The sequence below is a fragment of the Drosophila biarmipes genome, chromosome 3R, assembly GCF_025231255.1.
Source record: "Drosophila biarmipes strain raj3 chromosome 3R, RU_DBia_V1.1, whole genome shotgun sequence".
Taxonomy (NCBI): Eukaryota; Metazoa; Arthropoda; class Insecta; order Diptera; family Drosophilidae; genus Drosophila; species Drosophila biarmipes.
Genome location: NC_066616.1, coordinates 27,772,262 through 27,793,920, shown reverse-complemented (window position 1 = coordinate 27,793,920; position 21,659 = coordinate 27,772,262). Strand labels below are relative to the sequence as shown.

The 21,659-nt window shown below is 43.0% G+C and overlaps 4 protein-coding genes across 9 annotated transcripts; all 4 read left to right on the top strand.

Annotated features, from left to right (window-relative positions):
• The first annotated feature begins 1,792 nt into the window (after nt 1-1,792).
• LOC108024335 (uncharacterized) lies at nt 1,793-5,630 on the top strand. Its single transcript, XM_050888760.1, has 4 exons — nt 1,793-2,048; nt 2,111-3,480; nt 3,961-4,240; nt 4,296-5,630. The coding sequence occupies exons 1-4, from the start codon at nt 1,793-1,795 to the stop codon at nt 5,600-5,602; spliced, it is 3,213 nt and encodes a 1,070-aa protein (XP_050744717.1). The 3' UTR covers nt 5,603-5,630.
• A 256-nt stretch (nt 5,631-5,886) lies between these two features.
• LOC108024382 (UDP-glucosyltransferase 2-like) lies at nt 5,887-7,674 on the top strand. Its single transcript, XM_017094286.3, has 2 exons — nt 5,887-6,177; nt 6,313-7,674. The coding sequence occupies exons 1-2, from the start codon at nt 5,916-5,918 to the stop codon at nt 7,641-7,643; spliced, it is 1,593 nt and encodes a 530-aa protein (XP_016949775.1). The 5' UTR covers nt 5,887-5,915; the 3' UTR covers nt 7,644-7,674.
• Nucleotides 7,675-7,767: 93 nt separating this feature from the next.
• LOC108024408 (UDP-glucosyltransferase 2-like) lies at nt 7,768-10,183 on the top strand. The gene is made up of 2 exons (XM_017094323.3): nt 7,768-8,170; nt 8,240-10,183. The coding sequence occupies exons 1-2, from the start codon at nt 7,909-7,911 to the stop codon at nt 9,592-9,594; spliced, it is 1,617 nt and encodes a 538-aa protein (XP_016949812.1). The 5' UTR covers nt 7,768-7,908; the 3' UTR covers nt 9,595-10,183.
• Nucleotides 10,184-12,818: 2,635 nt separating this feature from the next.
• On the top strand, nt 12,819-21,240 carry LOC108024649 (juvenile hormone esterase). 6 transcript variants are annotated; one of them, XM_044091135.2, is made up of 9 exons: nt 12,856-13,096; nt 14,654-14,903; nt 14,967-15,137; nt 18,327-18,431; nt 18,937-19,073; nt 19,137-20,035; nt 20,105-20,274; nt 20,337-20,617; nt 20,674-21,240. In XM_044091135.2, the coding sequence occupies exons 3-9, from the start codon at nt 14,985-14,987 to the stop codon at nt 20,861-20,863; spliced, it is 1,935 nt and encodes a 644-aa protein (XP_043947070.1). In that variant the 5' UTR covers nt 12,856-13,096; nt 14,654-14,903; nt 14,967-14,984; the 3' UTR covers nt 20,864-21,240. The 6 variants fall into 6 exon arrangements, with proteins under 6 accessions (XP_016950195.1, XP_043947070.1, XP_050744400.1 ...); XM_050888443.1 differs by having other exon boundaries at nt 14,559-14,903; XM_017094706.3 differs by lacking the exon at nt 14,654-14,903 and having other exon boundaries at nt 12,819-12,911.
• Nucleotides 21,241-21,659: the final 419 nt, after the last annotated feature.

The following is a 21,659-nucleotide window of genomic DNA, read 5'->3' as shown; positions in this document are numbered from 1 at the left end:
GTTACAAGCGAAATGCCCAAATGGCAAAAGCTTTGTTAGGGGTTCGAATCGATGATATCGTTCAGGGAGAACATAAAGAAAAAACTAAGGGTGCAAAAACATATGCTAAAAGATACTTTTTCAGGAACTACAGCCTTATTGAATACCATTTTTTTTGATATACCTTTGTTTTATTTGGTTGAGACCTGTCATATCTGCAGCCTGATATGCCAGTCCGAAAATCTGTTACCGCCATCAACTCAGCAATGCAAACGCTTGCATTTTACGAGAATTGTTTATTTGGAGTGCAACGATGCATTGTTGCCACACTGATCCCATTTTGCCATGTTCATGGGGCAACCGTCAAAGGGACAACAACTCCGAAAAAAGAGACCCGAAAAGCGGAGCCATAACCATTTTTTATGCAACGCTTTTTGCGGTCGCCGTTAACGCTGATTTATGAGTGTTAAGTTAATTTGGGCTGCCATCCCCCCCGCGCCCACTCCGAATTCCTGCACTTGGGCCGCATCCCCCGGCCGCAGTGCATCCAGGTCCCACTACTTCATCATTCTAGGCAGCAGTTCATGCAACTCATGCATGTTTGAACGGCACCACCGCCCACATAAACTCCCGCACCACCGCCCGCCAGGCCAGCCAGCACCACCCACAGCCACCCAATCGAAGCCACCCGAACTGCAGGCTGCAGGATGCAAATAGAGGCTCCGTTGAAATGCACTTTGAGTTATAGTCAAAATATAAAACGCACAGTTGCATTTACGAGGCCATAGACTGCGCCCGGGCAAATGGAGAGCGATGGCATTTTACACCTTCACCTGCGGGGGCAGTAAAAGGTTAAATGCTGAATTATCCGACATTCTTGCGGGGCCATGCGAGGCCCACTACTATGTACTCCAAATATCACCGTGTCAATGGTAAAGTCATTCATTTATATTTATCCGTGTGCTTTAAGCTATTTATTTTCAAAAAAGCCATAAAATGTTCATCTGCAGACTGTGAGTGTGATATAAAAAATAATATGTTTACCCATTTTGCTTAGGAAGCTGTAACAATTTCCATTTGAAATGGGTTTCTTTTTAGAAATTAATAAATATTTTATCACACAGACAGACAACCATGGTTACTTCCTTTTTATTTTTCTTTCACTTATTTGTTTTATATCGCAGCGCTATAAGTTTCTATGCATTTTTATTTTGTAAATAAATAATCTTGAAAGCCACTTAAAAATTACTAATAAAAATGATAACAACTTCAGGATTGCTTTGCAATAACTTTTTTAGTCAAATTCGCCGTATTTTTATTTAGAAAGGAAATCTAACAAGCCTATAATTATGGTAGGGGTCCTTTAAATTATGGAAAAAGCGGTACAGAACGTGTACCTCTATATGTATCGCCCTCTGTTCAGAATAAAAAAGATTAAATTAAAAACCCCTCTAGATGGCAATGAAGGCCACCCCCAGATGGCAGTTTAGCGAATGAAAACCCCAATAGATGGCAAAATCAACGCATGCGTTTTAAGGGTGGTTAAAAACAGAGACGACTATAACTATAAAAAGAGAGCACTCTATAGCATAGAGGGATGTTTTTTGAAAATAATTTCCCTGTTGGCGCCAGGGCAAGAATATTTTCTCAACTAAGCTATCAATCGCCGAATTATCTAAACATTTCAGCTATCAGCTAATTTTTTGGTTCTCACTGAACAGGAACGCACTTTCGGTAGTAATCGAACAATTTCAGATTAGATTGCGCTCAGTTTGGGACAGAGCTCCGGCATGAGCGGACTTACTGCGTGAAAATGCGCCTTGGCTGTGCTTGGCTGGCGCTCGGCCTGCTTTTCCACCTGAATCTTCACCTGGACGTGGGTCTGGCGGCCAATATCCTAGGCGTCTTTCCCTACCGCCTGCCCTCCCCCTTCCAGATGGTGAGGCCCCTGGTGAGGGCTCTAGTGGATCGGGGTCACAATGTCACAATGGTCACTCCCTTGGCTTACTTGCCCGACATTGACGGAGTTCGTCACATAAGAGTGCCCGCGCTGAATAAACTCATGGAGGGTGAGTCACTTGAAATGTTCTCAGAATATTATGTGCAATAATCAATTTCTATTTCCCAACAGATCTAATGGAAACCGACCAATTTCTGGACTTGTTGGGCAATAAATGGCGGGAGGGCTGTCTGGCTGCTAGAATCTTTTACAATGTCTCGCATGCCATTCTCGCCAATGAGGGTGTCCAGAGAATGTTGCGCGACAAAAGCGAGCGATTCGATATGATCATCTTGGAGGCCAGTCACCTGGATGCACTTTACGGATTGGCCGAGTTTTACAACGCATCCCTTGTCGGAGTTTCTTGTTTGAACATTAACTGGAACATAGACTCTTTGGCGGGCAATCCCGCGCCAAGTGTTTATGAACCCGTTTCGCCAATGGGATTCGCGATGGATAACTCACTCTTAAGCCGGTGGCATAATTGGATTTATATAACGGAGGAAAGGCTTCTGGAGCGCCTCGTCTTCAGACCCGCTCAGCTGAGGGTCTTCAAGAAGTTCTTTGGTTACTCGGCAGAAAAGCTGGCTGAGCTAAGGGAACGATTCTCCATAATCTTGGTCAATAGTCACTTTAGTATGGGAAAGGTGCGAGCTAATGTACCTAATATAATAGAGGTTGGAGGCCTGCACCTCAGTGAACCCCCAGAACCATGTGATAAAGAACTACAACGATTTTTGGATGAGGCGGAGCACGGTGTGATATATTTTTCGATGGGCCTGGACATCCTGGTAAAATATCTGCCCCACAATATGCAGCAAACTCTGCTGCAGGTCTTCGCTGGACTGAAGCAGCGTGTGGTTTGGAAGAACGAGCTCTCCATGATGCCGAACCAATCGGACAACTTATATGTGATCGATAGAGCCCCTCAGCGGATGCTGCTGGCCCATCCCAATGTCCGACTTTTTATCAATCACGGCGGACTACAGAGCGTGATAGAGGCGATAGATAGTGGAGTTCCGATGCTGGGATTGCCACTGTTCTTCGATCAGTTCAACAATTTGCACCGGGTGCAGTTGGCCGGAATGGCCGAGGTCCTGGACACCAATGCTTTGACCGCAGATATTCTTAGCAAAACTATCAGAGAGCTACTCGAAAACCCCATCTATGCAAAAAGAGCAAAAGAAATGTCAATATCCTTCAGGGACAGACCCATGAGTCCTCTGGACACAGCTCTCTGGTGGACTGAGTATGTCCTACGCAATCGGGATACCAACCACATGCGACTCAATGTGGAGGAGATTCCCCTGATGCGGTACTATAGACTGGATAGCTTGCTCACCTTTGGAGTTCGCTTTGGTTGCGTTATAGGAACAATCACCTTTCTGTGCTGGAAATTGTATGAGAAACATAGGAATAGGCAAAGACGTCTTCTTGAGAGGAAAAGAGCCTTCATGCAGATGCAGATGAGGCTAATGAAGAATGAATGTGAAAGCACCTCTTAGATATTTTACATTTGTAATCGTAAAATCAGGTAATTTGTTCTTGGATCTCGTAGTATTTCCGATCATTGACCGATATATGTCTGTGATCGTTGTTTACTTTATCATAAACACATTTTATATCTTATCTTATCTAATCAATTGTTTGAAATAGTACGGCGCCAACCAGTCCTCCAGTTGTGGCAAACAAATGTTTGTTTATAATATGTGATCATTATAATACTTTTACCTTACAAATATTTTTATTAAACAATCATTTTTTTCTAAAATGTTTTTGTAATTGCTTTTGTTATTTTTTTCCGTAACGCAAGCAGCAATTTCGCTATATTTACCAAAGAGAGCAAAATCAAAGAGCTCTCTTGTTCCAATCTAAAATTTATCAAACGAAATTTAACGACCTACTTTATTGTTTCTGCCAATAAATATTATGGAACATTCACGGGTATCGCAGAATTTAGATTAGATTGTGCTCATTTGCAGACAGAACTCCGACATGAGCGGACTGAAAACGTGAAAATGCGCCTCGGGTACTTTTCGCTGGCACTCTGCCTTCTCCTGCAACAGGATTTAGCACAGGCAGCCAACATCCTGGGAATATTTCCCTATCGCCACATTTCGCCCTACTTGGTAATGCAACCACTTGTTCGAACTTTGGTGAAAAGAGGCCACAATGTGACGCTAATCACGCCAGAGTTAATGCCAACCGATCTCGAGGGAGTTCGCCATATACGAGTTCCCAAGCTGAACAGACGCATAAAGGGTGAGTCATATTCCACAAAATTATATTTTACTCTTTCTAATTTATTTTATTACAGAAATGATTGAATCAGATCAAGTTCTTGACTTTATGATTAACAAATGGACGGAGAGTGCCCTTACAGCCAAAGTGCTTTTCAATGCCTCCCATGATATTTTGAGGGATCCAGGTGTGCAAAGGATGCTACATGACGGGAATGAGAGGTTCGATTTGATCATAATGGAGCCGACTAATCTGGATGCTCTCTACGGCCTGGTGGAGTACTACAATGCCACTTTGATGGGCTTGTCCAGTGTCCGGATCAACTGGTACACCGAAGAACTGGCGGGAAATCTAGCGCCTGCTGTCTTCGAGCCCATCTCGCCAATTGGCTATTCACTAGATAGCTCCTTGCTAAGCAGGATTTACAACTGGATACATATCACAGAGGAGAAACTGCTGGATCACCTCATAATTCGACCAGCTCAACTGCGCATTTTCCAGAAAGTCTTCGGTTATTCAGCGGAGAAACTGGATGAGCTACGCGCCAGGTTCTCAGTGATCCTAAGCAACAACCACTACAGCATGGGAAAAGTTCGGGCCAATGTGCCCAACATCATCGAAGTGGCAGGTCTGCATCTCAGTGAACCTCCAGAGCCCTGTAACGAAGAATTACAGAAGTTTATGGACGAGGCTGAGAACGGCGTCATCTACTTCTCAATGGGCCTGGACATACTGGTGAAGTTTCTTCCGATGGACATTCAACAACCTCTATTGCAGTCATTTGCCAAACTAAAGCAACGGGTGATTTGGAAGAGCGAGCTTATCCATATGCCCAACAAATCGGACAACGTATATGTTATTCATCAGGCCCCGCAACGCAGCATTTTAAGCCATCCCAACGTCCGACTTTTCATCACAAATGGGGGCTTATTAAGTGTGATGGAGGCGGTGGACAGTGGAGTTCCCATGCTAGGACTACCGATGTTTTTCGACCAATTCGGTAACTTGCATTGGGGAGAAGTAGCTGGCATGGTCGAGGTATTGGATACCAACGCTCTCAATGAAGAAGCTTTGACCATGACTGTTCAGAAAATGATCGAAAACCCCAGATATACCTTGAGGGCCAAGGAAATATCGCACCTCTTCAGGGATCGACCCATGAGTCCTTTGGATACGGCTGTCTGGTGGACGGAGTACGCCTTGCGAAACAGGAATATATCCCGAATGCGACTCAATGTGGAGGAGATTCCCCTGATTCAGTACTACGGAATTGAGAGTATCCTTACTTTTTGCTTTCGATTTGGAGCAATTGCTGTGTCACTGCTCTTTTTGGGCTTTAGTGTGTTTCAAAAACATCGAGTCAGGCGGAGATTTATGAGATGATTTCTTTAATAAATTAAGTCTTACTTATCACTCCCTTAAAAATAATTTTTTCCTTGTATTAAAAACCATTTAAACATTGGAACATTTTCAATGTTGATATAGCAGCGATAAGAAAATTATTACCTGCTATATAAAATTTAATAACAATGTGTTATTAATAGCAAACCATGACCGCTCTCTTTTAATCGAAAATGTTTTAGTTATCAACTTACTCGCAAATCAAACAAAGCTTCTATGGGTTCCATGATACTTTAGATTAGATTGTGCTCATTTGTGAACAGAGCTCCGAAATGGACGGACTGAACGCGTGAAAATGCGCTTCAGATTTTCTTGGCTAGCAGTCGGCGTTTGCCTGGTTGTGCACCCAAATGTGAACCTTGACTTGGCGCAGGCTGCCAACATCCTGGCCATATTTCCCTTCCACTACGGCTCTTCTTTCTTGGTGGTTAGACCTCTAATAAAGACCCTATTAGAACGGGGACACAATGTAACCTTCATCACGCCAGAGGGCATGCCACACGATATCGAAGGAGTTCGTCACATTCGCATTCACAAACTTAATAAAAGGATGCTTGGTAAGAAAGCTCGGTAATTCGTAGATGTTATATTGAAAAGATTTTATAATAAAGGATTTTTAACCAAGTTTTTATTAAAATATAACTTAATATCGTGATTTACCAAACCTTGTACCCTTTGTTTCTTCACCACAGAAATGATTGAGTCTGATGAAATGTTTCGTTTTTTGGTTAACAAATGGATGGAGAGCACTCTGGCTGCCACAATGTTCTTCAATATGTGCCAAGACATCCTCAGCGACGATGGCGTTCAAAGAATGCTCAAAGATGAGAGGGAGCACTTTGATCTTATCCTGATGGATGCCAGCAACCTGGATGCACTTTACGGCCTGGTCGAGTACTACAACGCCACTCTGATTGGCCTTACCAGTATAAGTGTCAACTGGTACACCGAAGAACTGGCGGGGAATCCTGCGCCAAGCATCTATGAACCCATCTCCCAAATAGGCTACTCCAGAGACCACTCCATACTGAGTAGAATTTTCAACTGGATGCACATTATTGAGGAGAAGCTGCTGGAACAGCTGCTCGTTCTACCAGCTCAACTGCAGGTCTTCAAGAAGTTCTTTGGCTACTCGGAGCAGAAATTCTATGAACTGCGGAACAGGTTCTCCGTGATTTTGGTCAATAATCACTTCAGTGTGGGCAGGGTGCGATCCAATGTGCCCAACCTCATCGAGGTGGGTGGCTTACATCTCAGTGAACCCCCAGAGCCTTGTGATGAGGAGTTGCAGAAATTTATGGAGGAGGCGCAGAACGGAGTCATCTACTTCTCCATGGGCCAGGACATAATGGTGAAATTTCTTCCGGAAAATCTTCAGCAAACACTGGTGAAGTCCTTTGCCAAGCTTGAGCAGCGGATTGTTTGGAAGAACGAGTTCTTTAGTATGCCCAACGTATCCGAAAACATATATGTGATTGAAAAAGCCCCTCAACGACATATTCTGGCACATCCCAAAATGAAGCTCTTCATTACAAACGGAGGTCTCCTGAGTGTTATGGAGGCGGTGGACAGTGGAGTTCCCATGCTAGGACTTCCAATCTTCTTTGACCAATTCGGTAATTTGCGATGGGGCCAGTCAGCAGGCATGGCCGAGGTCTTGGACATAAACAAGCTTAGGGAGGAAAATCTGACCAACACCATTCGCGAGCTGATTGATAACCCTAAATACACGATGAGGGCTAAGAAAATGTCGGACATTTTTAAGGATCGACCCATGAGTCCTCTGGATACGGCTGTTTGGTGGATGGAGTACGCTCTGAGAAATCGGGATATATCACACATTCGTCTCAACGCGGAGGAGATTCCACTATTCGTTTACTACAGAATAGATGGCATTCTCACATTTTTCCTTCGATTTGGAATGGTTGCTGCTTCGTTAATCTTTTTGGGCTTGATTTTCCTCAGAACTTGCGTGCCAGCCGATTTAATTAATCGAATGTATTTGAACTTTTCAATAAAGTGATATTGTGCAAGAACAATTGTTAATATTCTAACCTTCTTCATATTTTCTTTAATTTAAAAGAAAGATTTGATTTCGATTTTTCACTGTGTAAAGTAAAACAGCTGATACTGACAATAACATTTATTGGGACTCTCTTTCAAAACATTTAAGTTATCAGTTAATGCTCTCGAATTCAACGATACATTTTTGGTTTCCACGAAACCTTAGATTAGATTGCGCTCATTCGTGAACAGAACTCCGACATGAGCGGACTACAATTTTAAAAATGCTCCTCGGATTTTCATGGCTCGTGGTCATCCTGTACCTTTTCCTCCAACAGGACATACATCAGCCTGTGGCACAGGCAGCTAACATTCTGGGAATATTTTCCTACCATCTTAGCTCACATTTTCTAGTTCTACAATCGTTTTCAAGAGGTCTAGTTAAACGAGGGCACAACGTAACGCTGATAACACCAGAGGGAATGCCGCCCAATATCGATGGAGTTCGACATATTCGCGTTCCCAAGCTCAACAGACGCGTTCAGGGTGAGTCAGCATGTGTGGAATAAATCAAAACAATTTTGTTAATCTATTTGAAATCATTGAATTGTGTAGACATGATCGAGTCTGACCGGCTTTTGGACTACTTTGATAACAAGTGGATGGAGAGCTTGATGGCCGTTTCAATGCTTTCCAACATGTCCCACGACATCCTGAGTGACAATGCTGTTCAACGTATGCTACGGGACAGAAGTGAACATTTTGATATGATTATGATGGAACCAGCTGGTCTAGAGGCCCTTTATGGCCTGGTGGAGTACTACAATGCCACTCTGATAGGATTGTCCGGGGGAACTGTTAGCTGGAAAACCGAAGCACTTGCCGGAAACCCAGCCCCGAGCATCTATGAACCCATCTCCCCGATTGGCTTTTCATGGGACCCCTCGTTCTTGAGCAAGGTTTACAACTGGATCCATATCACCGAGGAGAAGCTACTCGAGCGTCTGATCATTCGGCCGGCACAGATGCTCATCTTTAAGAAGATCTTTGGATATTCGGACCAGAAGTTCAATGAACTGCGTCGCAAGTTCTCGCTGATCCTGATCAACAACCATTTCAGCATGGGCAGAGTGCGAGCAAATGTTCCGAATATAATAGAGGTGGGAGGACTGCATCTCAGCGAACCCCCGGAACCATGTGATGAAGAGCTGCAGAGATTTCTGGACGAGGCCGAGCACGGCGTTATCTACTTCTCGATGGGAATGGATATCATGGTGCAGTTTCTGCCTGAGGATATGCATCATCCGCTGATGCAATCATTTGCCCAACTACAGCAGAGGATTGTGTGGAAAAACGAGCTATTCAATATACCCAACAAGTCGGAGAACATATATGTGACTGAGAAAGCACCCCAAAGACACATTTTGGCACATCCCAACGTCCGGCTCTTCATCACAAACGGAGGATTACTGAGTGTGATGGAGGCGGTGGACAGTGGGGTTCCGATGCTGGGACTACCAATGTTCTTTGACCAGTTTCTAATCTTGCGATACGTTAAGCAAGGCGGCATGGCCGAGGTCTTGGACGCCAACGCATTGAATGCTGAAATACTAACCAAAAGCATTAGGGAGCTGCTGGAAAACCCTAAGTATAGTCTCATGGCCAAGAAAATGTCGCAGTCCTTCAGGGACAGACCCATGAGTCCTTTGGACACGGCAGTTTGGTGGACGGAGTACGTCTTGCGGAATCGGGATGCCAATCACATGCGCCTAAATATAGACGAAGTTTCCCCATTGCGGTACTACGGATTGGACTTGCTGCTCCCATTTGGTCTTCGTTTCGGAATCGTCTTCCTATCTGTGATCTATTTGTGCTACAAAATATTCCAAAGAAGTCGGAAAAGACAGCAACAACAGCGGGAAAGATGGAGTGGTACCTTGCAGATCAAACTGCTTCAATCAAGATCTTAAATAATATTAGTTTTGTAGTAAACGTTCATGTTATTTTTTTCCTCTCTGTTAATCTAAATTCGGTTAAATACAAGTGGATCTCAAAAGTGTGCTTCAAAAACCATTCATTAGTGGTAGTTTTAAAGCATAAGTTTAGTCGTTAAATAAAATCATATGGAATAAGGTTACTATTGCTTCGAGTATGTTTTTAGTTTATCAGAATTTTAATTTAACTATTAAAAAAACTATTTTTAATCTTTATTTCTCTAAAAATATCATTTTGTATTCAAGGGTACCGAATACTAAATAATCGATATGAATATTTATTTAGTGGATCGAATAATACATTTTCGTTACAAAAGTTGGAATCAATTGTATGTTTAAGGTCCAATCGTTACTAGCTTTTTTTCCTGGTTAAGAGGTGTTTATGTCTGATTTTATAAATGTAAAAAAGAATGACGCATTGTATAAATAAAGAACTTATTGACGTCAGCACAGGAGGATCGGCTGGTTGTCCTTGATCTGGGGCTTCCTCAGGGGATCGACTACAGGTTCTGCCTTTCACCAGCCACGCTTACTGTCCATCTTCCTACCTTTTAGATCTGGTTTGCAGCCTAAGTTTTTAAGTTCTTAGTGGTGTAACTTTCGTGTGCCATGGTAATTGTCGCTTTGGCAAATATTTGGGGCAAACAGTAACGACAATTCGTGACACACTTTTTCGGGGCAGAACAACAGACACACCAGCACCGCTGGCAGAATGCACAAAATATGAATTCATCAACAGAAGTGAATAATATTGTGGTGCTTTTCGGTGTGTTTTTAATTTTCCGTTTCGAGGTTTATTTGCACAGTGCGGTGGCATTCTTTTGTTTACGATCTGCGCTTGGCTAAATATTAAATCCGGCTGCCGCGCACCCGAGTGAGAACAATCGGCAACGAGGTCGCCAGACTCCGAGAACGATTAATTAGTGGTACTGATACTTCAAAACATTACAGAAGATTCCCCGCTTAATTGTTCCGCTAATACGTCAACTAAATCGACTTGGGCAAGCGCTTAGTTAATTAGTGGCGTTTTCTTGAAAACCCATTTCCATCCGGAGTCTGGCATTAATTGTTAACTTCAAATTGCGCTCGCCGCGTCGCCTTTACAGTTGTCATTTCATTGCCAATGGCCAGCTTATTTTCCACATCGAAATCGCATTGCCTTGGCTTATTGTGCCACAGATTATTAGTTGCATCCTTGATCTCAAACGGTAAACGAGACTGGCCATCTCTGACCCCAGTGTCAACTGCTTTTCCGCGGGCCTCATAAACGGGTTGAATTTCACGTGCCCATACTTGTGGCCAGCGGGCAAATGAGCCAAGTTTTTGGAAGAGCTCGTCCGAAATTACCAAAAAGGGGGACTGGCATAAGAATACGTCTGTTTTGGGCCTGTCGGCAATTGCCAAAATTGAAATAGAAATATAATTTTGCATAATTATGCGTGAGCCGGCGTGACTGCGTTCCCAAATCGAGTGCGGCCATAATTTAAGACCACAGATGCCGAGCTATTCAAACAAACTGTTAATCTGCCGAAAACGAATATGTAATAGCCCGCCCAGGGAATACCCTTTCATCCATTAGCCTTGTAGTTCTATTAGAGTTAATTGATTCTGAGTAACAATTAATCATTCGGTGAATATTTTTAATAAAAATACCAAAGGTCTATCATTCTATCCTAATTTTATTTGAACCTAAAACAAGTTTTACACGTACAAATATGAATCCAAGGCTAAAAAATAAGGTAATGTCTCTTAGATTTCTCAATGACATCATTAAATAGTAAATCTATAAAATACAAATATCTATATATCTATCTGTCTATCTAACTATATATCTGTCTATTTCACTATCTATCTATCTATCTATCCATGTATCTATCTATCTATCTATGTATCTATCTATCTATCTATCTATCTATCTATCTATCTATCTATCTATCTATCTATCTATCTATCTATCTATCTATCTATCTATCTATCTATCTATCTATCTATCTATCTATCTATCTATCTATCTATCTATCTATCTATCTATCTATCTATCTATCTATCTATCTATCCATCTATCTATCTATTTATCTATCTATCTATGTATCTATTTATGTATCTATTTATGTATCTATCTATGTATCTATCTATCTATCTATGTATCTATCTATGTATCTATCTATGTATCTGTCATATATATATCTATCTATCTATCTATCTATCTATCTATCTATCTATCTATCTATCTATCTATCTATCTATCTATCTATCTATCTATCTATCTATCTATCTATCTATCTATATATCTATATATCTATATATCTATCTATCTATCTATCTATCTATCTATCTATCTATCTATTTATCTATCTATATATCTATCTATCTATCTATTTATCTATCTATATATCTATCTATCTATCTATCTATCTATCTATCTATCTGTCTATCTATCTATCTATCTATCTATCTATCTATCTATCTATCTATCTATCTATCTATCTATCTATCTATCTATCTATGTATCTGTCATGTATCTATCTATACATCTATATATCTATCTATCTATCTATCTATCTATCTATCTATCTATCTATGTATCATGTATCTATCATGTATCTATCTATCTATCTATCTATCTATCTATCTATCTATCTATCTATCTATCTATCTATCTATCATGTATCTATCTATCTATCTATCTATCTATCTATCTATATATCTATCTATCTATCTATCTATCTATCTATCTATTTATCTATCTATCTATCTATATATCTATTTATATCTATCTATCTATCTGTTTCTACCTTTATATTTTTTTAACTTTCTATCTTCCTATCTTTCTCTCTTTGTATCTATCTATCTTTCTATCTATAGATCTATCTATCGATCTATATATATCTATTTTCCTTTTTAATAGACTTTTTTTAGGGAAAATATAAAGTTTAATACTTAAGACGCTTAAGTTTTTTAAGCCCATAATATTATAGTAAATCAGACACCGACAAAATACTTTATAAGGTGTTGGCCTCTTTTTGGCAACATATTTTCTTCTCACATTCAAATTAAGGAAACAGAAATCCCCCAAGGTGAGTCCAGAATTTTTGCGGTAAAAGCTGAGCATTCTTCAAATTCTGCTCAGGTCGTAAAACCATTTTTACAGATCAGCCAGGCTGCTGCCCATGTTTTGCATGCCGCCGCGGGTTAAGGTATAAGCCGGGCCAATTTGACGCTTAAGCGCACCGCTGCACAGTCGCAGCCTCAGTTTGTCGGCGACAGTCGAACGTGGAGCACGAAATATTCCGGTACGCGAGGAGTCCGAGCTTGGGATCGAAACTGAAGCCGAAATCGAATCGAATTGAGTTGAAGTCGAATCAAAGTGGCGGGCCAAAGACTCGGGCCACAAACTTGAACTTGCCCAACACACGAATTACACAGCCAATTACCCAGTGCAGCGAAAAGTGTTCAAGTGCTTGAAATGGTGCTCAAAGTAATTCCCCAGAATTAATCAAAGAAATGAAAACGATTTAGGGCCATCAAGTTGACATATTTGCCTGTTGCGCACTGCAGTTGCCTCTTTTCGTTGAGTCATTCATTCAGCAGGGTTCAAGAAAAATATGTGTGTCAAATATTTGTCTGTTTGCTGGTGAAATATTTGCACAGCCCCAGCTTTTGTTAATGAAACCTGGGGCCTCTGTGGGCATAGCCAAGCAGATGCGATTCGAATGGGCATGGCGAATTTGAAAACAGTTTTGAATTAGTTCCGTTTTGCTGGCCGTCCCGGCTACTTATATAATGGGTCAAGCGAAATTTACTGTTAAACGGCGCACGCCAAATACCACTGGGCCATCATCTTTTGGCCAACTCTCGCTTTCTCACACCTCTGTATCTGTGCCTCGTACCTCTCTTTCTCGGGGTTTATCTCTTCATTTCACTTCTCTCCAGCTAGTTGGCTTAATTTTTTCATGTTATTTTCTCACTCAATATTTACCTTTTTTGTTTTGCTCGCCGCTTACGTAAGGCGTTTAAGCCCGTCTGGCCGGCTTTGGGCCAGGTCTGCATCCACACCATCTCCAAGTAGGCCCGAATCCCGAATCCAGTTGCCTTTCCAGCTCCCGGTGGTCAGCTGCTAGCGAGCTTTTCTCAGTTTTCCCAAACCGTTTACACGTTTTCAGCCACCACACTCTGGCAGACTCTCTCTTATTTCAATTGCCAACTCTTCAATTGGCCTGCTCATTACAAAATAGCCACATTCTGGTATTGGACTACTGGGTTTCAGCTCAATCGTTACCAATTTGTATGCAGCATTTCGTAAATTCCAAGTCCAATTTGCATATGTTTCTTGTAATCATAAATGCATATTTTAATAGCCCCGATTTATGGCCAAGAGGAAAGCCCACAGCTGATCGACGGATCTCTCTCTTCGGGTTTCTCTGCACTTCTGCAGCTGGTTGGACAACTTTCAAGGAAAGTGCAAGTGTTGCCATGGCATTGTCGCAACTACAAATGGCTCAGAGATCCCGTAGAGTAAAAAAACCAGCAGCAATGTCGTGGCTCAGAGTAAAAGAAGGAAGTGGCTCTGGGTTACTGGTTTACTGGGGGCGTGTTTATTGTGTTTATTAGCCATATGCGTTATGGCCCAGTTAAACGAAACTGTTAAGGAAGCGGAACCGAATAATTAACACCCCTATTGGCGTGGCCAAAAGTTTTCCATTTTTAGTTTGATTAGCAGAATTATGGTGACAGCGCCAAAAAAAAAAGTTCGTTAGCTTCTTTGAGACCTTCTCGGCCCGGTTTCCGGTCTTGCCATTCAATTAGTCCATTGTCATTGAGTCTGTATTTTAATGTAAAAAACATATATAAAACAAATTCATATGCATACACGCCAGACCATAATGTGTGGAATAAACCTAGAGCCATATGAATTCCTAATTAATCATACGCCCTGTGAGCATGCAAAATATTTAGTGACCTCCCGTTAAGGAAAAAAATAACACGGCAATAAAAACAGCGGCAGCAAAACAAAATGGTATAATGTCTGTATTAGTTCAAGACACACAGCGCAGTGAACAAATTCGAAAATAATCGCAAGCAATTTAAATTGAGACCACCGCCGACAGACTTGTGGTGGAAAAGCTGAAAACTGAGCCAAGTTAACCGACTGCGAGCCAAGTTGAGCGGAGTCAAGCGCAAGAGCGTCCGCAGATTCGAGCGCGAGCTGTTGACATTCGCGTCTTTGTCTTGGCCCTGACCAAGAAGTTGGCTCAGAAGCGCAGCGCACTTCGATTCGATATTCGGTTCGTTTTCGTTTGGCAAACACGGGCCATCGACTAATGCATTATTCCGATTTGTTTACCCAGTCGAAAAGCAAACGCACGATGACAACCACTGGACCTCGGCCACTTCTGAGCCTCCTGCTCTTGGGCCTGGGCCTAATACTCTTCTGCGATGTCAGCTCTTCTATAGCCATAGCCCCGTCCACATTCGGCACGGCCATAGCACGTGCCGGGAAGATCTCCAACCAGCTTAAGGTGAGTTCAAGAACCCTTCGTTGCCCGACATACCTGCGAGATCTTAGAACAGATTGTATAACTTAGCCAGAGACAAAAGAAGCTTTACAAAGCGTGCCAGTTTTGGTCATTTCTGGCTGACTCGGCCACTTTTGTGACTTTGACATCGTGTCGCAAATTTGTTAAAGCTCCAAAAGTAATTCAGCCCCCGAACAGACGTTGTTTTGGCCAAGTTGTCCGGCTGCCGGTCACTGCATTTACATGTGCCCGCTAATGTGCTTTATGGCTGACCAAACAGCATATAAGACTGGTCAATTGCTCGGTTCTATTGTTTTAAGTGGAAGGGAAGTGAAGCGCGTGAAAAACACTGCTTGGCACCTGCTAATTAGGCAACCATGTGGGAGGTCGAGTGGGGCATACAAATGAGGCTTGGCCTTCTGAATGCGAATTGTATGGAAGCCTTTTAGAATATATGCAGCTACTTGGCAGGCCAACAGCTAACTCAACTTTAGTGCAATCCGATGCCCTTTTAATAGAGATTTTTAATTAATTATCTCGCCCTCAATCACCAATTAATGCCCATCATGGGGATAAGTACGCCAATTAAACTATAGAAACATTTCCGTTTGCTGGTCGGATAACATTGACTGATAAAAGGCCAACATCAACGACAAGCCGGTACAACTGCCACAGAATTCACGAGTGAACAATGGCCGAAATTTCTGCTCTGTGTCATTGCGTGCCTTACATAATACAGCCATAAAAAACAATGATTACAAGCACTAAAAACTGAGCAAAACAAACCAAAAAATGTATTTAAAACACCAAACAGCCGACGGACAGACAGTAACAAGTGCAGCTCTAACAAGATGGCAAAAATGGTTTAATATTAGAGATTCGAAGAGGGGAATACCCATTACAAAATGGGGCAGTTTTTAATTTAGCTCAAAAAGAAATATATACATTTAATGTTCTTAATTCAGTTTCGAAATAAGTAAAAGGCTTACTATATATTCAGCTGCTGTTAGGAGTTGTATGATAACAACTTACAAAATTCTATTCAAAATTCCATGATCGGTAAAATAAGTAAGCTTGCATGTCAGCCTAGCAAATCTGCATTTTCCCATCTTACACGGTACTTTAATGACTGCCGTTTGTAAGCGAAAAATCGAGGAAAATTTAATTCAAAAGCCTTCAGTCGGTCGAAAGCGCAACAGTGGCTGTCGGAAGAGCGAAGCGTTGATCCCGGGTGCTCAGACTTTTTGCGGTGACTGTGTTCGTTTGGCAGTCAGTGTCACTCCGCCAGTGCGAGTTCAATAAATCAAAGTTTACGGCCCCTCGTCCCAGTGCAATTGCAATTGTCGGAACAACTGCAGCTGTCAAACGGTTGCATAAAACAAAAGACAACTCCAAGTCGCAGACGGAATCCCCTGGCTTTTCAGGCCCCCTTCCTTTCGACATCATGCCCTGCGCCTATCCCCGGAATCGGGCCCATGGAGCGGTGATCGCGGCTCTTTTGCTGGCTACCGGTCTAATTGTCTTGGCAATTTGTGTGCAGCGACCGAGCAAATCCGAACCCGGCCATCGAATCATAGTCACCGAGCAGAGAAAGTCATCCGCGGCGGTGGCGGAGGAGGAGGAGGATTGGGTTTCGGGCTTGGATGGCGGTGATTTGCAAGATTTGCGGGCCAAAGCGTTTTTTTTAATCGCCACCACAACAATATCGCCGGAAAATGCAGAAAAAACAGAGGGAAAAAACTCTTCCGGGTCACTGGACATGCGCCAAATCCCCCAAATGGCCGGTTCTACCACGGTTCGTATTGAATATGGTTCTTATGCAACAATTGCATCGCTTTCTACCTGCATTTTATTCGCTTTTATTTTCGACTGCCGATTGCCGAGCGAGGTTGCGTGAAAGCGGCGCCCATTGCATAATGTTTGCATTGTAAGCGGCTAAAATATTATGCGAAATTCGCAATGCAACAAGGCAGACTCTCGCTCATTTGCATATTAGAGCAGCCCAAGAGCCAGAAACCCGAAAGCCGAATCAAAATCGCAGCTTAAGATTGATTGGCAGACTTTAATTGTTTTCCCAGCCCTCTCGAGCTCTATGCGTTGAACAATGACCCACTTCTTGAGCGCCTTTTAAGCCAACATTTGTTTTGTTATCGAATACGAGAAAAAAAAAACAGCCAGAGCCAACAAGCGCATTAAACAGTTATAATTAAAGCCAACTTCGATGGGATCTTGATAGGAAACTGTTATAAACCAGCTACACCCACATTAGCATAGGCCCGGACCACACACAAAAGGCGGAACAAATAAACAAAACCGAAGTGCGAGTGCCTTTCAAGCAGTTGATCTCGATTCCATATGGTGGGTCTTATAATATGGCTGATATTCGCCTAGATAGGGTATACAGCAGGGCACATAATTAGCATAACAACAGTGTGCCTAAGGTGAACTTGAATCTCGGTGCTCCACAGCCACCGACTGACGTCTAGTTGTGTCATGAATCACTATGAAATACATCTAAGCCCATTTTTAATGGGACACACGCCCATTTTATTCCGGCCTGGGAACTGAGATTGGATTGGCGTTTCCTCCGGCAGCACGTGACTCTGTCTGTTGGTGTTGCTAATGCCGCCGCCTAATTGCCGCAAGCCGAGCATTTGAGTTATGCAAATGGCATTTCAATTAAGCGAGCAGTCGGTGAAGGTTGAACGTGGACAGTTAACGCCGCTTTACAAATCGGAGAGCCCCAAAAATTGTCATCGAGCCCGATGAACTTGGACTGGGCCTGGTCTTTTGCACAGGCGCTGCTGCATGTTTTGCAAATTGCTGTTAACTGCACGGCGAAAAAGATCTTTGTATGCTTTATATGGATGGATGGATTGTATGCTAAGTTTGAATTTAAAAAGGAAAAAATACATTTGAAATAGGGGTCAATGTGATCTTTATTTATTGCTGATCACAGAAACAAAATATATTTTTTAAATTAATATTTTTAGTACAATAGTAAAATTATTATTATAATAGATTTTTACATTTTATTTTTGACTTAGAAGAAACTTTGTTAGCCCAGTTATGGTGGATGTCCCTCTTGCATTGATTCCTAGTTTCGAGTATATAGCTTTTAATAATCTCATAATTCTTTTACCAAATTTTCTCCCTGTGCCTACTAAAACTCTTTGGAATTTGCGGTTGCAGGAGACGACGGCCTGGAAGACCCTGACATCGCATCCGAACTCGCTGGTGCAACTGCTGCCATCGAGGGCCATGCGAGTGGTTCAGGAGGTGGTGCGATCTTTGCGGGTGAGTCTCCATCTCCGGCGGCCTTGAACCTTGGCCAAAGTAAATGCCAAGCTGTAAACACAGCCTCTTGGGTCAGCTGAATTGTGGTCAAGTGGTGGCCCAATCAAATCTCAACTTGAACGTGGCCAGCTGGCCAAACATGGACCTGCACCTGCAGATTGGGGCTGAGGCCGACTCAATAGCAAAGAAAGAGCTGACATTTGCACACACCCCCTAGATGGCCGCTGAGTCAAGAACCCGACAGGTGAACGGAGGCGGGAACTGGCTTTTTGGCCATTGACCGAGGCGGTTGCGCAACTCTGGCCAGGCACATGGCATACTTCCCTGCGCCGGTTCTAGGCGAGTTCGCACTCCGATGCAAATTGGTTGCGCAACTCAGATTTTTTTCTGCATTCGCAAGTGGCAGCCAAAATTTGTGGGCCTTGACTAGATTTCTTGAGTAAAAATTGACTCTTATCATTGGTGTTATATATAGACTGACATTGTTTGCTAAACTCATTCACAGAAAGAGCGTGAGATCGTGGCCACCACTTCGCTGGGAAAAGTCAGGGGTCGCTATCAGAAATATCGATCCGGAGAAAGGGGAGGCTACTACAGCTTCAAGGGAATGCGCTATGGAGCAGCTCCCACAGGAGCCAGAAGGTGTGAAATACTAGTCTTAAATAAGATAAACCTAAACCTAATAACCTAAACCTAATATTGCAGATTCCGAGCTGCTGAGCCGGAGAAGCCTTGGTCAGGCATCCGAGATGCCTCTCGGGAGGGTCAGAGTTGTCCGCACAAGAACATGATCCTGGACACCTTCAAGGGAGACGAGGATTGCCTGTTCGTCAATGTCTTCACCACTCGAATGCCCAAGGAGGAGGAGTCCGGGGAGCAGCCCAAGCTGCCTGTGATGGTTTGGCTTCATGGTGGAGGCTTCTCCTTCGGCTCCGGCAACTCCTTCCTCTACGGACCCGACTATCTGGTGGCCGAGGACATCGTTCTGGTCACCCTCAACTACCGATTGGGTCCCCTGGGCTTCCTTACAGCTGGACCCGATGCCCCTGGTAATCAGGGACTCAAGGATCAGGTGCTGGCTCTGAAGTGGGTCCGGGATAACATTGCTGCTTTTGGTGGCGATCCCAGCCAGGTGACCGTTTTCGGAGAGTCCGCTGGAGCCTCTTCCGTCCAGTTGCTCCTGCTTTCGCCACAGGCCAAGGGTCTTTTCCAGCGAGCGATTTCACAAAGTGGTTCCGCCCTGAATCCCTGGTCCATGGCTGCCAGTTCGAGTCAGAGAGCAGCCCGTCTGGCCGCCAATCTGGGCTATGTGGGTGCCAACAACACCGAGGACATCCTAGACTTCCTGCGCAGGGTTCCGGCCATGAAACTGGTGGAGGCAGCTCCAACCACCATAACAGCAGAGGATCAAAGGAACAACATTGGCCTGCCCTTTGTGCCCGTGGTGGAGGGTTACTGGAATCAGGACTCCCAGGAGGAGCAGTTCCTCGAACAGCCCTTCTTAACTGAGCATCCTACCGATATGTACCACTCGCAGAATTTCAACAGTGACGTGGCCTACATGACGGGCTACAATACCCATGAGGCCATGCTGTTCATAAGAAGTGAGTTTATAACTTTGGACAACAAAGGAGAAAGTACCATACCATCCTAAAATATACCTCTTTTTTAAGGACTTCGTAAGAATCCCCAATTGCTGAACATCATTGAGAACGACTTTGGCCGCCTGGTGCCTCAAGACTTGAATGTCAGCCAATCCCACGATAGAGTGACCCGTGAGATAAGAACTTTTTATCTGGGAAACAAGCATGTGGGCATAGAATCGGTGGATGAGATGATAGCCGTAAGTCTGAGTTCGTGTTTGAATATATACACCGATATTTATTCATTTTATATCCCCGACAGCTGCTCACGGATCTCATGTTCCTCCAGGGAATCCGAAAAACGGCCCGTAACCATGCCAAGTATGGAAATGCCCCCGTTTATATGTACCGATTCTCCTTTGACGGAGCTTTGGGTCTGTACAAGCGGATGTTGGGAATTCCCCGACCTGGAGTTTGCCACGGCGATGAGTTGGGATACCTGTTCAAGTTCGGGTTCTTCAACTTGAGCCTGGATCCCAAGTCGATGGAGGTGCAGGTCAAGAACCGCATGGTGCGCATGTGGACTAACTTCGCCAAATACGGGTGGGTAACTGAGATAAAGGAATCTCTATCAAAGATATAACTACGGTTTATTGCAGCTCCCCCACGCCGGACAACGAGGACCCCAATCTGACCACCAAGTGGACTCCCATCGATCCCACCAATGTGATGAACAGCCTCAACTACATGGACATCTCGGCCAATCTGGCCATGAAAACGAATCCCGAGCCGGAGCGTCAGAGGTTCTGGGACGAGATGTACCAGCACTACAATGGTGCTGCCATGTGAAAGGTCATCCACTTACCCTCACCGAACACAAAACACACACCTCACACTCACCCTCACACTTTCGTATTGCCATTTTGTGAAAGATCGCGCGAAACCCAGAATATTTAATTGCAAAATTCATTGTACAATTTTCGTAGTTTGTAGGAATTGTTAGCTTATACTTTTAGCTATATAATTAGCAACTAGCTCCTAAGTGTTCCAGCATTTATCCACCCCAACACCTATTCACTCTCATAACCCAAAGTCAAGATGTCTTTCCTTACTACACGTGTATCCACAATAACCAGGTGTAAATAGTCAGAGTCTATCTTATGCATAATGCCGACATCTACAAAACGATATGTTTGTAAATTAAAAATTATGTTATTATTATAAAAGTTTTTTAACATTGGATTGCGGGGAAACTTTAATTAGAGAAAGGTAGTTTGCCTTTCTTTCAATATATTATTTAAATTGGTTAAAAAACCCAAAGTATTTGTATCTACATAAAGGTTGATGAGCACGCTGCGTATACGTGATGTATCTTACACGCGAATTCTACATGTGGTTTGAGTCATTGCTAACGACATTCCAAAATGTCGGTAGGTGTGTGAAAAGGTTAGTATGGACTCAAACCAATATGGAGGGTAGCTCACGTAGTGACGAAGCGCACCAAAAATCGTATTGTAAGAAAAATTCAGAAATTATATTTACTTAGTTTATCGCATAATACATTTCTTTTTGTATATTGTAAGTGCGATCGTCACTAAGAGTTGTTTTTGCCTAATTTTATAAACGTAATGCCTAAACTCCCTAT